Source organism: Pyrgilauda ruficollis, unplaced genomic scaffold (genome assembly GCF_017590135.1).
Source record: "Pyrgilauda ruficollis isolate IOZ18807 unplaced genomic scaffold, ASM1759013v1 scaffold23, whole genome shotgun sequence".
Classification (NCBI taxonomy): domain Eukaryota; kingdom Metazoa; phylum Chordata; class Aves; order Passeriformes; family Passeridae; genus Pyrgilauda; species Pyrgilauda ruficollis.
The window spans coordinates 639,838-652,938 of record NW_024522539.1 but is presented as its reverse complement, the minus strand read 5'-3'; the positions used below and the strand labels follow the sequence as shown (position 1 = coordinate 652,938).

General features: G+C 45.0%; 1 protein-coding gene across 2 annotated transcripts in view; it reads left to right on the top strand.

Moving 5' to 3' along the window:
• The window catches only part of MAP2K5 (mitogen-activated protein kinase kinase 5), a 115,400-nt gene that overhangs the window by 41,984 nt on the left and 60,315 nt on the right, over positions 1-13,101 (top strand). For both annotated transcript variants that reach the window (XM_041469112.1, XM_041469111.1), the window contains exons 10-13: positions 1,697-1,765; positions 1,859-1,940; positions 3,447-3,508; positions 8,615-8,663. In XM_041469112.1, the coding sequence (XP_041325046.1) occupies positions 1,697-1,765; positions 1,859-1,940; positions 3,447-3,508; positions 8,615-8,663 (262 nt within the window). The remainder of the gene's footprint in view (positions 1-1,696; positions 1,766-1,858; positions 1,941-3,446; positions 3,509-8,614; positions 8,664-13,101) is intronic.

Below are 13,101 nucleotides of genomic sequence, written 5' to 3'. Positions count from 1 at the left end.
ATTCATTTTTTAAAAGTCCTTCTGGTGCCACATCCATCCCCAGCTCAACCATTTCAGCCAGGTGTGACCCTGGAGCCACCCTGGGCACACTCAGGGGATCCCAGGGAAATAATGATGGTGCTGCAAAGTTCTTGGTTTAAAAAAACCCAATTATTGAATGTTCCCAGGGAGATTCTGGATTCCCCATCCTGGAGTGTCCAAGGCCAGGCTGGCCAGGGCTTGGAGCACCCTGGGATGGGGAAGGTGGAATGAGATCCCTTCAAGGGCCTTTCCCACTCAAACCATTCCAGGATTCCAGGAATTTGCATCCAAATCTTCATTTCCAACTTCCTCCTCAGCAGCAGTGACTCTGAGGAGATTTTTTGGTTTTTTTTTTTTGCTTTAACACAGTTCCAGCCCATGCTGGAAACTGTCACCTCGTGTTTTTCACCAATACATAATAGTCTTGGAAATGTCATACAAAAGGAGATCATAAATGCAGGTTAAGGTGAGATATAATTTTTTTTTTCTCTTTTTGTGCTGTAAATAAAGAAATTTCCTCCAGCCTTGACATGAGGTGGAGTCACACAAGCCACACATTTCCAGCTGGAAGAAAACAGTGAAAAAATTCTGCAGAGGAAGTGAGGCTGATCTGCCCTAATTAATTTTGGGGTGAAGTAATCTTGTAATTCCTCTGTCTGTGCCCTTCCCTTGCTGTCCTGACCACCTGGAAATGGGAAAACTCTGCTTTCCCAGGTTATCCTCATTATTGGGGTGTTTGTAATTAGGGTTTATGCAAATGAGCCCCAGACCTTTCCTCATTCTAGGCCTGGCTTTGGGATGTTAGGGATATTTTTGGTCCTGGGGTCAGAGAAATTCCTCACTGGGATTAGAAGTGAGTGAGATAAAGTTCTGTTTTGACACCACTGACAAGGTGGAATTTGGTGAAATTCAAAGAACACCACTGGTGGGATCCCAGCAGATGAATTTCTGAGGTTTTCACACTGGAAAAAATGTAAGTGAATATTGTTGGCAAATGATTATTGATCTGGACAAGTGTGTTAAATGTTTCTTGGCAGCCCTGTACTCCACTTACAATTTAGTTTAGTGACAGCTTTTATAAATAACCCCGGAGCAGCTCTGGGAAGAGGCAGGTTATTGGTTTTTCCTGGAGACAGATTTTGGTGCTGGGTTGGAAATGGGCTCCCCGTGTTCTGTTCTGTTCTGTCAGCACTATTCCTGGAGTGTTTATTCTGCTGATTCTGAAAACTGACTGAATTCTGCTTCCATGTAGCTTAAAGTATTAAATAATGAAGGGTTGGGTGGGGGCAGACTGAGCCTGGCTCAAAGCACTGGCTCCAGTTTGGTTTGTAAAGCAGAGCTTAGTAACTGAGTTTTCAAGTCTTCAAAGAACTGTGGCAAGAAATTCTGTGTTCAGTTTGACTTCCAGTGCCTTGTTCAGAGGGTCTGCCCTGAAAAATCCTGGGAATTTAGAGTTCCAGGAAGTGCAGCCAACTTTGGCTGCAGTCCCTGGTGCTCTGGTCCTGCTGGGCAGTTGGGATGGTGAGAAAATTTCCTTCCTGTTAAAATATTCTTTCCACCTATTCCTCTCCTTCTTGTTACCCCACAATGGCCATTATTCCATGGATCTTCAGGATCTTTATTTTGAATGATTCACTTCCCTTTTACATGAACTCTGTGTATTTCTGTGTTTCAGGTCATACCCTTGGATATAACACTGGAGCTCCAGAAGCAGATCATGTCAGAGTTAGAAATTCTTTACAAGGTATGTGGATTTTACCATCAGAATTATTTTTACTTCAGTCTTCTTACAGCAGATTTTAAAACAGCCTTGTGGCTTTTTTCTCTCTTTTTCCAGTGTGACTCCTCGTATATCATAGGATTTTATGGTGCTTTTTTTGTAGAAAACAGGATTTCATTGTGCACAGAGTTCATGGATGGTGAGTAGTGGATCCAGTTTGCTTTTGATTGCTAAGTAATTAAATGAGAGAATTTTTTTTTTTTTTTAGAATGAAATGCAACAGTAAGACTCGAAAATGTGGAGTATTAATAATATTGCAGGTAGTTAAAAAACCGGAGCAGGTTGGAATTGGGACTGGGGGACATTCTGCATTTTCTCTGCGTGGAACTTCGCTTACTTTTATGGAAAATGTAAATAGAAGAGGAATAAAGGCAGCCTTAATTTGTGGTTTGATATTTGAGCCTCCCGTGCAATCTGTCCTCGCTGACAAAACAGCTGTTCCTCACTTGTAGTGTTTTGATAGCCAAAACAGCTTTTCCTTTCAAGAAATCTATTAACCCAATGTCCTGGGTGTTTGCAGTGGAAATGGTCTCTTAATTACCAGGCAAGGAGTTATTTTCCAGCCCAGCTGTTTCCCAGCTCGCTGCCGAGTTCCTTTTGGAGTCCCTCTCGTTCCTCCCCACGTGAATCCTCACCCCAAAACCATCCCTGACCCCACAGCCCGGAATGACTGAGGTGTCCCAGCCCTTGGCTGGGGAATTTGGGGTATTCCTGAGGAAAAGCAGGAGGAATGCCCTGGTGCAGCAGTTTGCCAGATTTTTAATCCTCAATTTCAAATTCCTTTTCTTGCCTTAAGAATTTGTGTTTCAGCCTGGAGACATTTTGGACTCTGGTTTGATCAGGAGGTTTTTTTGCAGAACAGGAGGGAGGTTTCCCAATCCCTTGGGAATGTCTGTAGGGATTTAGAGGGAATCCCATGTTCCCATGAATGGGGGATGCTGGCAGGGCTGTGCCAGGTTCTTTCCCATTCTGGATTTACTGGGAAAACTTCCAACTGCTTCTCCAGGAACTCCAGGAATTTTATTTCAGGCATTGCTGTGGACATGGCCAAACCCTCCCTGGTGTGATGTCAGGAGGAGATGGCTTTAATCATGGATATAAAATGGACATTTACATCCATTTCAATGGCTATTTATATCCATTTAATTGGATATTTATATCAATTTCAATGGTTATTTATATCCATTTAATTGGATGTTTATATCCATTTAATCATTAATATAAATATTGGATACCACAGAATGGTAGCACCAGCTTTTGGGGACAAGAGTTGGGATACTTTGGCCCTTGAAATCTGCTTTTTTGAATGATTTTGTTATTCCCCAAGACATTTTTCCACACAGTTTGGAGTTCTTTAATGTTGATATTTATGACTGGAAGGTTTTCTAACATTTTGTCACTGCTGTTTTCTGAGTATCATTGCATCCCTGATCAGAAATCAGGGGATGTGGTAAGAAACTCCCTGAGTGCTGTTTTGTGTGTTGATGCAGAGTTTGGGAGGTTTTTAAGGTCAGTTATTTCTGCCACAGTTGCTGCTCTATCACTGATGGTGTTTTTATTAATAACCAAGGCCTAGAAAACCCTTGGGGCTTCAAATCTGGGGCACTGTTTCATCCACCTGAGCACGTGCTGTTTGTCCCTGCAGGGGGGTCTCTGGATGTTTATAGAAAAATTCCAGAACACGTTCTCGGAAGGATAGCGGTGGCTGTGAGTAATTTATTGCTTTTTATCTCTGTTTTTGACTGTGGGGGTGGAAAATCTGGGTGTGGGTGTTCATTAGGATGCTGGGGCAGCTCCAGGATCCGTGTGAGAGGAGGGTCCTTCCTCTCTCCTGCTCCTCCAAACCATCCCCTGTGCTCAGAGGCTCTGGGATAAAGGAAAACCTCCTTGGGAGTGACCAACACAAGCTCTGGAGGCTCATGAGATCTGGGAGGGATGGGACTGATGTGAGGGAAAGGTGGGAGCTGGGATGGTCCAGCCTGGAGAGGAGAGGGCTCCAGGGAGAGCTGGAGAGGGACTTGGGGACAAGGGATGGAGGGACAGGACACAGGGAATGGCTTCAGAGTGGAAAAGTGGAGCTTTAGATGGATTTTGGGAAGGAATTCCTGGCTGGACTAGAATTCCCAGAGCAGCTGTGGCTGCCCCTGGATCCCTGGCAGTGCCCAAGGCCAGGTTGGATGGGGCTTGGAGCAGCCTGGGACAGTGGGAGGTGTCCCTGCCATGGCAGGGCTGGCACTGGATTGGATTTAAGGTCCCTCCCAACCCAAGCCATTCCAGGATTCTTTGCTCAAATCTGTGTGAAAGGATGGGGGTAAATTCAGTGGGGTGAGGAAACAAAAGAATTTGCTGGAAGTCTGTGTGGTCACATCCCTTCCTGTCCGCATTTCTTCCCATCAGGATGGAGAAGTGCTTTTAATCACCTTGGTTTATTAAATTATTTCTTTAATCAGCCCTTTAGGCCTTCTGCTCTCTGTGGTGCCTTCAGGAGGTGACTCAGGAGCTCTCTGGGAATGCTTTGTCTCTGAGTGTGTGATTTCCAGCTGGCTGTCCTTATTCTGTCCAGAGAGACTCCCTTGGTTTTCCAGCCCCCTCTCTCTTAGGTTGCTCAGTGGCTTTTGTTGGAGGGTTGAGTTGGTTCCTGCCACCAAAATGCAGAGGCAGAACAGATTTTCTGTGTTCTGCTCAAGGAGGATGAAGTTTCTCCCTTGGCACAAGCCAGAGCTGGTCACGGGCTGGTCTCTCACCCCTTCCACACCTGAGCAGCCCCAGGGCAGGGTTAATTGGGGTCATTTTTGGGGTGGTGAGGCTGTGCTGTCAGAAGAACCCTCAGATCTCCTGGGTTTGGTCTTGAGGTGTTGACAGTGGGAGCCTTAAAGCCCCTGGTAGCTCATCCTTGGGGCTCTGCAGCCTTCAGCTGCTGAAAATTCACTGGCCACGATTGAAAACTCAAATTACAAACCAACAGAAAATTCAAAAGTTCAAAAAAACCATCTTTCCCCACAGCTGAGCAGAGGGTAATGACCAGTGTCTCAGTGGATCTCACCAGGGAGGGAGATACTGCAAAACAATTGCCAAATATAAGGAGTACTTTGATAACTTAAGCAGTTTAAAGCATAACAAAGTTATTCTATCATGTGCCATTTAATTAAGTGCTGGCTTTTCACATTCATTATACATCAAGCTGACAATTTAAATCCTTTAATCCAACACAGGCAGCTATTTAGTCTCTGTTCATTGTAATTCACAGCTCTCCTTTCCTCTTAATTTGTGTGGCCTGCCCAGGGTGATGAACATCCCTCTCTGATGCTGTTTCCTCTGAGCAGCTTCAAATCTGCTCATTATGTACCTGGCAGTTCCTTGTGGAGTTTGAGTGCTTTTCACCTCAGTTCAGAGGGAGAATCTTTCATCTCCTCTCCTCTCTGGAGCAGTGAGTGGGAAGTTGCTCACAGTATCCCCATTTTCCTGATGAGGATGAGGATGGTTTGATAATCTGGGATGGGCTTCCAGTGTTCCCTCAGCTGCTCATTCCTTGTTTTCCTGATCTTGGTGTGGGTTTAATCCGTCACACCTTGGTTTTATCTCTCCCCCATCCTCCCCTTGCCATTCCACAGATGTTCTCCTCCAGTTTTCCTCTCACCCCTAATGCTGCTGCTCCAGCTCCACCTTTTGTGTCTCCATGTCTGGATTTTTTCATTCCCCTTGGGGTCATTTTGTCCCTGATCAGTCAGCCTGGGAGCCTGACTCCCTGACATGGATATTTCACTTTTCCTACTTATTTTATTTCCTGTTTCCTGCTTGTGAGCCTGACTCCCTGACATGGATATTTCACTTTTCCTACTTATTTTATTTCCTGTTTCCTGCTTGTGACAGTGACTCCCTGGCATGGATATTTCACTTTTCCTAGTTTTGATTTCCTGCTTCCCATGCCCACTGCAGAGCAGGGGCTCAGGAAGGAGGGGAACAAAGGAGCTTCAGAGCAGGGAAGCTTCACCCTTTTCTGCTGCTCTGGGAGCAGAAGGTGAGCACTGAGGTTGAACCAGCCCTGGCAGCTCCTCTGCTCTGGTGCTGATTTTTGGCACAGTGGAGTTGTTGGAAGGAGGCAGCAGAAGCCTTTTGTTTTCCCTGGAATTGCTCAGTGGCTCCTTTGAGTCTCCCCACGCTGTGTCTGAGGGGGCAGCAGAGCCTTTTTAGGGGGCTGGGGCACCTTTGTGCTGAGTCCTTGTAATCCCCCTGAACACCTTGGGATTACCCAGATCCTGGGGGTGCTGAAGGAGGAGAGTGCCAGACAAAAGCTGCAGCTCCATGGATGGATTTTGTTGACAAAACCTGCAGCTTCCATTTTTTTTTTTCCCCAGTCTGGTTTTATTCCCTTCCCCATGTCCACAGTATTTTTTTTATTCTCCCAAGACATGTCCAGTGCATGAATTCGTGGAAGCTGCTTGATAACGTGTGTGACCTGCACATCTGTTAATTGCAATTTGTGGAAGTTTTTAAGTGAAGCCCTTTCCAGAGGAAAAGGATGCAGCACATGCAGGCATTCCCTGCATCCCAGCACTTCTCTGGCCTGGCTCCAGCTTTGGGATTTCTGGGCTTGGACTAGTTGATCTGGGAGGGCTTTTCCAACCTAAATAGGCACCACTGGGTTTGTCTTTCTCATCTTCTGCCTTCTCAACCAGACTTGGATGGATGTGGAGCAATTCCAGAGAGGCCCCAGAGCTGCTCCAGGGGCTGGAGAGAGCTGGGAATGTTCACTTGGAGAGGGGAAGGAGTCAGGGAGAGCTCACAGCCTCCTGCAGAGCCTAAAGGGGCTCCAGGAGAGCTGGAGAGGGACTGGGACGAGGGCAGGACACAGGGAATGGCTTCCTGTCCAACCTGGCCTTGGACATTCCAGGGATCCAGGGGCAGCCACAGCTGCTCTGGGCACCCTGTGCTCAGTGAGAAGGGGAAACCTCTCCAAATCCCTCTCCTTCCTCCTGTTTTTATTTCTGTGGAGAGCTGGAGTGTTTTCTCAAGGAAAAGCAGATTTTGGGAGCCCCAAAGTGACGCTGTGGCCACTCCTGGGGTGGTGCTGCTCCCTCCTGAGCTGGGCTGGGGCTGTCAGAGCCTCTCTGCCTTGGCTTGCCTCTTCACACATTTATTTTCCCTTCCATTGCTGGAGCAGTGACATTGTGCTCTGTGTTTTGAGCGCTGCTGTTGATTGAAGCTCTCCCTGAAAGGATGTGCACTTGAACTGTCAGCAGAGTGAGAGATTGACAGCAGGTGGAAGCACTTTTTGTGTCAAGGCTTTGTCAAGGCATTGTTGTAAAACCTCCTTTACTGAATACCAATAATTCCTGCTCCAGCTTCAATCAAAAGATTCTCCCCTCCAGTTTTAGAATAATATTTAATGCTTGAGAGTCCTTCCCTAATAGGCAAATGTAAGGGGAGTGAATAACGAGCTGAGTCCATTTGGGGGGCTCCTGTGAGCAGATTTACAGCCCAGGATAAAGGGAAAAACTCCTTTTTTATTCCTTTGTACACCCAGAGAGTCTGAAGGGAGAGTTTGGTTAATTCCATGGCTTCCCTCACTGCTTACCCAGCACATGTTCCATAATAAAGATGTTTAATAACTCACAGCTGTTGATTTGATTCCTGAGAAATGTTTCCTTTTTTTTTTTAAATGGATGCTTGCTTTAAACAAAATAGTTTCCTATGGTTTTAAAGATTTTTCAATAGTCTAAAAACATTTTTAATAATCAAAGAGTTTACTGTTCTGAAAATCCCTTTGGCCGTTGGAGGAAGCTTGAAATGTTCGTCTCCTTGATATGTTTTTGCGTTGGTACAACTTATTATTATTATTATTGTTATTGTTGTTATTAGTTTAATAATAATATTATTATTTTAATGTTATTGCTGGTGTTATTATGTCAAAACACTGTAGATAAAATTTCCATTTGCTTTTCATAAGCCGTGGAATCGTGGAAAGATTAAGGTCGGAAAAAACCCTTTAAGATCATTAAATCCAAGCTTTTTGAAAGGCTTGAGGTGAACAAGCCACACCTCTGGGCAGGCAGAATTTGACCAAATTGTATTTACTTTTAGGAACTGTATTTCCTTTTAGGAATTTTATTTTAGGAGTTGTATTCACTTTTATTTATTTTTTATGTATGAACATAGTAGTTGTATTTCAGGAGTCATATTTGTTTTTAGGAATTGTATTTGGGTTTAGAAGTCGTATCCACTTCTAGCTGTTGTGTTTTAGGAGCTGTACTTTCTCTGCTGTGAGAGGCAGCAGGATTTGTGTTTGGTCCAACATGAGAGAAGAATGAGGGAATTTTTCACAGTTCAAGAAGAAAAGTTCCATGTTTGCATTAAGTAAATAAAAGAAAGCAAAGGAAAAGGCACAGGATGCAGCAAAGGGAAAGAAAGGGAAGGGAGGATGAAGTGGAAGAGGTTGTTGAGAGATTTTCTTGGTTTCTGGCCTTTTTCAAGAAGACAAATCATTCCATCCTTTGGCCTTCATGGTTTTTAACACCCCAGCAAGGGCAGGTGAATTAAAGATCCACTGAGATGCCTGAAGGGATTCAGTGTGAGCTCAGCTGAGTTCAGCTTACAGCTCCTGGCAAGAAATTAATGTGGGTATTATTAATTTGTGCATTAATGAAGGAGCTGCTGCAGGTTTTTAGCAGGGGCTCACCTGGGAGGGAGGTGGGGTCTCCCCTTTTCCTGCTCCTGCCTTCATTCTTAGACCTGGCTGCTCTGATCTCCCACCCCAGCTGAAAAATTCCTGTCAGGAATCCCTAAATGTGATTTTTTTCTTTCTTCCACCTAAAGGTTGTGAAAGGCCTGACCTATTTATGGAGTCTGAAGATTTTACACAGAGGTGAGTATCAGATGTTTTTTGTTTTCCAATGAAATTTTAACATCACTTTCTCCAAAGACCAAGCAAACATCTGCCTGGAGTCTGCTGGGGTAATGCAGAATGAATCTTACTCATTAACCTTGCACACTTTCTTGTAAAACATTTTTATTGCTCTTTTATTGCCCTCCCTCCTCCCCTGAAAAGAAAAGGACTGAGGAGAGAAATGAATTTTACAGGGATTTAGAAGCTTAGGGTTGCAAACAGGTGCCCAGTGGAAAAAATCAGCGTGGAAATGAGATGTTTGATTGGTAGTGGAAACAGAAAATAGGCAATGAATTTTGTTTGGTGCTTCAGAAATCTCATGTGACAGCCACAAGTGTTGCTGGAGGCTCAGATCTGTAAAATCATGTCCAGGCAGTCCCTCAGTGTGAAATTTATCCATTTCTCCTCCATCCTTCCCTCATTTCTCACCATCCCAACTCCCCAGCAGCGACTGCAGCCAAGGTGGGAATTACAAATTGCCAGGATTTTCAGGGCAGACCCTCTTGAGCAAGGCACTGAAACTCCAGTTGAACATGGAATTCTTTGCCATGGCTCTTTGAAGACTGGAAAATTCAATTATTCAGCTGTGCTTTACCATCCAAATCGGCTCAGCCCTTCACGCCCTCACGGCCTCACACCCGCATGGCTCCTCCTCAACCCCTCATGGCATCATACCTGCATGGCTCCTCCTCAGTGCCTCAGAGCCCTCACACCCTCATGGCTCCTCCTCAGCCCCTCACACCCTCATGGCTCCTCTTCGGCCCCTCACAGCCCTCACACCTGCATGGCTCCTCTTCGGCCCCTCACGGCCTCACACCCGCATGGCTCCTCCTTAGCCCCTCACAGCCTTCACACCCTCATGGCTCCAGCCCCTCCTCGGTCCCTCACAGCCTCATACCCTCATGACTCCTCAGCCTGTCACAGCCCTCACACCCTCATGGTTCCTCCTCAGCCCCTCACGGCCTCACAACCTCATGGCTCCTCAACCCCTCACACCCTCATGGCTCCTCCTCAGCCCCTCACACCCTCATGGCTCCTCCTCAGCCCCTCACACCCTCATGGCTCCTCCTCAGCCCCTCACACCCTCAATTGTGATTTGGAGAGAGTATAATGCTGTAACATTTTCTTGGTGTGCTGCTGTATATTTAGAACCAGGTTCAGATTTTTGCTGTGCCAGTAGAACAAAATCTCTCCTCCTGCCTGGGTTTCCTTGTCTTGATTGAGGAGCAGCTCTGGGATTTTGATGAATGATGTTTGGTCCTTGCTGTGGTCTGAAGAAAAGCTCAGAATCTGATTTTTCATCACTATTCTGATTTTTCTGGCCTTGCTCTGTTGCTGGATTGACCCAGCATTGCAGAACACCATGGAGGGCACAATGAGCATTCCAGGTTCAGAATTGCATTATTTTACCCATTTTTAGGATACAGAAAAAGTGAATTTCTGTATCTTCAAAGCAGGGGCAGAGGGATGGAATGGCAGGCAGGTGATTATTTCTGCAGGTGATGTCCTTCAGCTCTCTCCTGATTCTGATGCTCACAGGTAAGAGAAGGAATTTTGGCTCCTGATTTTCCTGCTGTGTCACCCAGGGCAGAGCAGTAGAGTCTGGAATTTCCAAAGAATGGCTGCACAAGTCCCAGGGCAGAGCTGTGTGCTGGAGCAGGGAATTTAAGAGAAGGAAACAAACAATGAGCAAGTCTTTTATTGCAGATCAGACATCTCAGCAAATATTACAGCTTCACTTCAAAACAAACCTCACAACTAATGAGGTGATAGCCGTGCATATTAATAAACCCGAGCTGGAGTCATCACACCCACATCAAACATAAACATAAGATTAACACCTCCACCACTTCCTTGGAAGATGTGAGAATGTCCCAATGATAAGTGTGCTCTTTTCCCCAGAGGATAAGAAGTAGAAATGGAAGGGTAATGAGAAATTAACTTAGATTTAAAACAGAATTAGCAATTAAACAAGTCTAATCATGTACAAAGTCAAAGTTTGTCTAAAGACAAACCAGAATCTGTTAAGTTCAAGAATAAGTATAGACCGTGTGCATTTTATCTGCTGTGTTTTGCTTTGTTCACACCTGCTTCTTAAAGGAATTGCAGGAAATCAATGTTACCCACTTGTGTTTAATTGTACTGAGCTGGATTGGTGACTTGGCTGAGTACTGGGGCTGTTTATATATATTACAAATATTTATTTATTTCATGGTTTGGGCACCTCAGTTCCTGGTTAAGTTTTAAATGGGAGTTCTGGAAGTGTTGCTGGTTTGAAATGAGGGAGAATTGAGGATCTGGAGATCTGCTCTGTGGCAGGAGGAGGTCTGTGCATCACTCAGATCATCTCCTTTTCCCAGGACACCAGAAATCCAAGGATATTCCACTCCTCTTTGTTCTGGCTGAGAGGGACAGGCACTAGAAGAACATTCCCATCTTCTCACCATTATTATTGCTGTTATTACTAATAATAATAATGTTATTATTATGTCAAAACGCTGTAGATAGAATTTCCATTTGCTTTTCATAAGCCATAGAATCATAGAAAGATTAAGGTTGGGGAAAAAACCTTTAAGATCATTAAATCCAAGCTTTTTTGAAAGGCTTGAGGTGAACAAGCCACGCCTCTGGGCAGGCAGAATTTGACCAAAGCTTTTGTTAAAGGTAAAAACCCATCTGATTGTTTGCTGATGATTTCACCAGAGATGTCCAGAGCTGCATGTTTGCCTCTCCCCACTCCTGTTTTGTTTCTGGGGGATATAATCAGCATCAGGGCCACCCAGTGGAGCACAGACACAAATCCAGGGGTGTTTGGGGAATTACCAACCTGGGATGGTAGAAGCTGTCCCTGCCCATGGCAGGGGGGACAGAATGAGCTTGAAGGTCCCTTCCCACCCAAGCCATCCCAGGATTCTGTGTTTCCATGCATTTATTTATGTCTGTATGTAAAGCTGAACACACATTCTGTGTTTCCGTACGTTTATTTATGTTTGTATGTAAAGCTTGCCTACTCACGGACCACTTAAGGCTTATTTAAAAAAAAAAAAAATTAATCCTGGCCTCTGCCAAACCACGCTGCTGCCTTCCTTGAACCCAGCCTCTTGCTGTTTGCTGTTTTTAAAAGCCAGGAGAAGTCAAGAGACAGCTTTTAAAGCGTCTCAGGGCTTTGTTTTTTTCTTTTTTTTTTCCCCCCCTCACACAATCATGAATCTGTTTGCTTTTCAATGCCACCAAGGAGTGAAATGTTTGGTGTTCAAAAGCTGAACCTCTGATGGTTCTATTTACTGGTGAGTAAGAGCTTGGAGGTCCTGTTTGTTTGCAGGGAGGTGAAACTACTCAGGCAGCTCCATCACGAGGAGAACTTGTTCATCCTCTATAATGATGCTTCATAGAAATCATTTGTATTAAGCAAGCCCTGGTAATGGGAGCATAATGACCCCTTTTGGCTCTTGTTTAAATTCTTTCACTTCTCAACACTAATATTAATCACAAGCAGATGGTGCAGAACATTATTTATGCACACTCGTTTCCCAAACCCAAAAAAATATTTAACCCATTAACTGAAGTGGGTGATGAGACCAAGAGGCTGATTTGCTGATGAGCTGATTGTCTCCCTGCTTTCAGTAGCAGATATTTTGTGCAGGGCTGTCACTTCCTTTCCTTTTTGAGGAAAGGAGCACAGCCATTGAAAAGTACAGCAAATATTTGAGTCAATTCCCTGATTTGGTGGGGTTTGGTTCTGCTGGAAGGACAGCTTGGGTTTGCTCCTGCAGGGTTTGTGTGACTGCCCCTTGCTCTGTAGGGTCCCCAGCCTCCCCTCCCCATCCTTAAGGGGCAAATTTCCCAGTGCTTTCTTCCTTTTAGGATTTTCTCATGTTTTCAGCTTGCTTTGTGGAAGGATTTCAGGATCCTTTTTGTTGCAGCTAAAAGCAGAACTGGTTAGACTCAGTTTTCCCCTAAAAGTTGGGAGCAGCTGGACATCCTGGGATACCAGCATTCCCTGTGTGCTCCTGGGGCTGGGCTCATTCCACCCCCAGCCAAGCCCAGCTCAGAGGTGGCTGCATCTTTTTAGGAAGAAGGTGAAACAGGATTATTCTGCACCTTGTTCAGGATTCAGGAGAGAGCCTCTGGTGTGCTCAGCACAACTGCTTGGATTTAGCAAAGTCACTCAGCTCCAGAGGAGGCAAAACTCCATCAAAAGTGCAGCACGTGGGTGGAATTCCTAAAGATGGAGATCAGCAAACACAAACTGAGCCTCTGCATGCTCAGGACTGGGGTTTTTTTTGGGGAAATTACAGGATTTGCAGGAATTACAGTACCAGCAGTGTTGATACCTCACTTCCTAAGTACTGATCCACCTGGGGTCTATAGGAACTATTGGGTGCTCCCATTTCTAATCTGGATTTTTAGCTCAAAT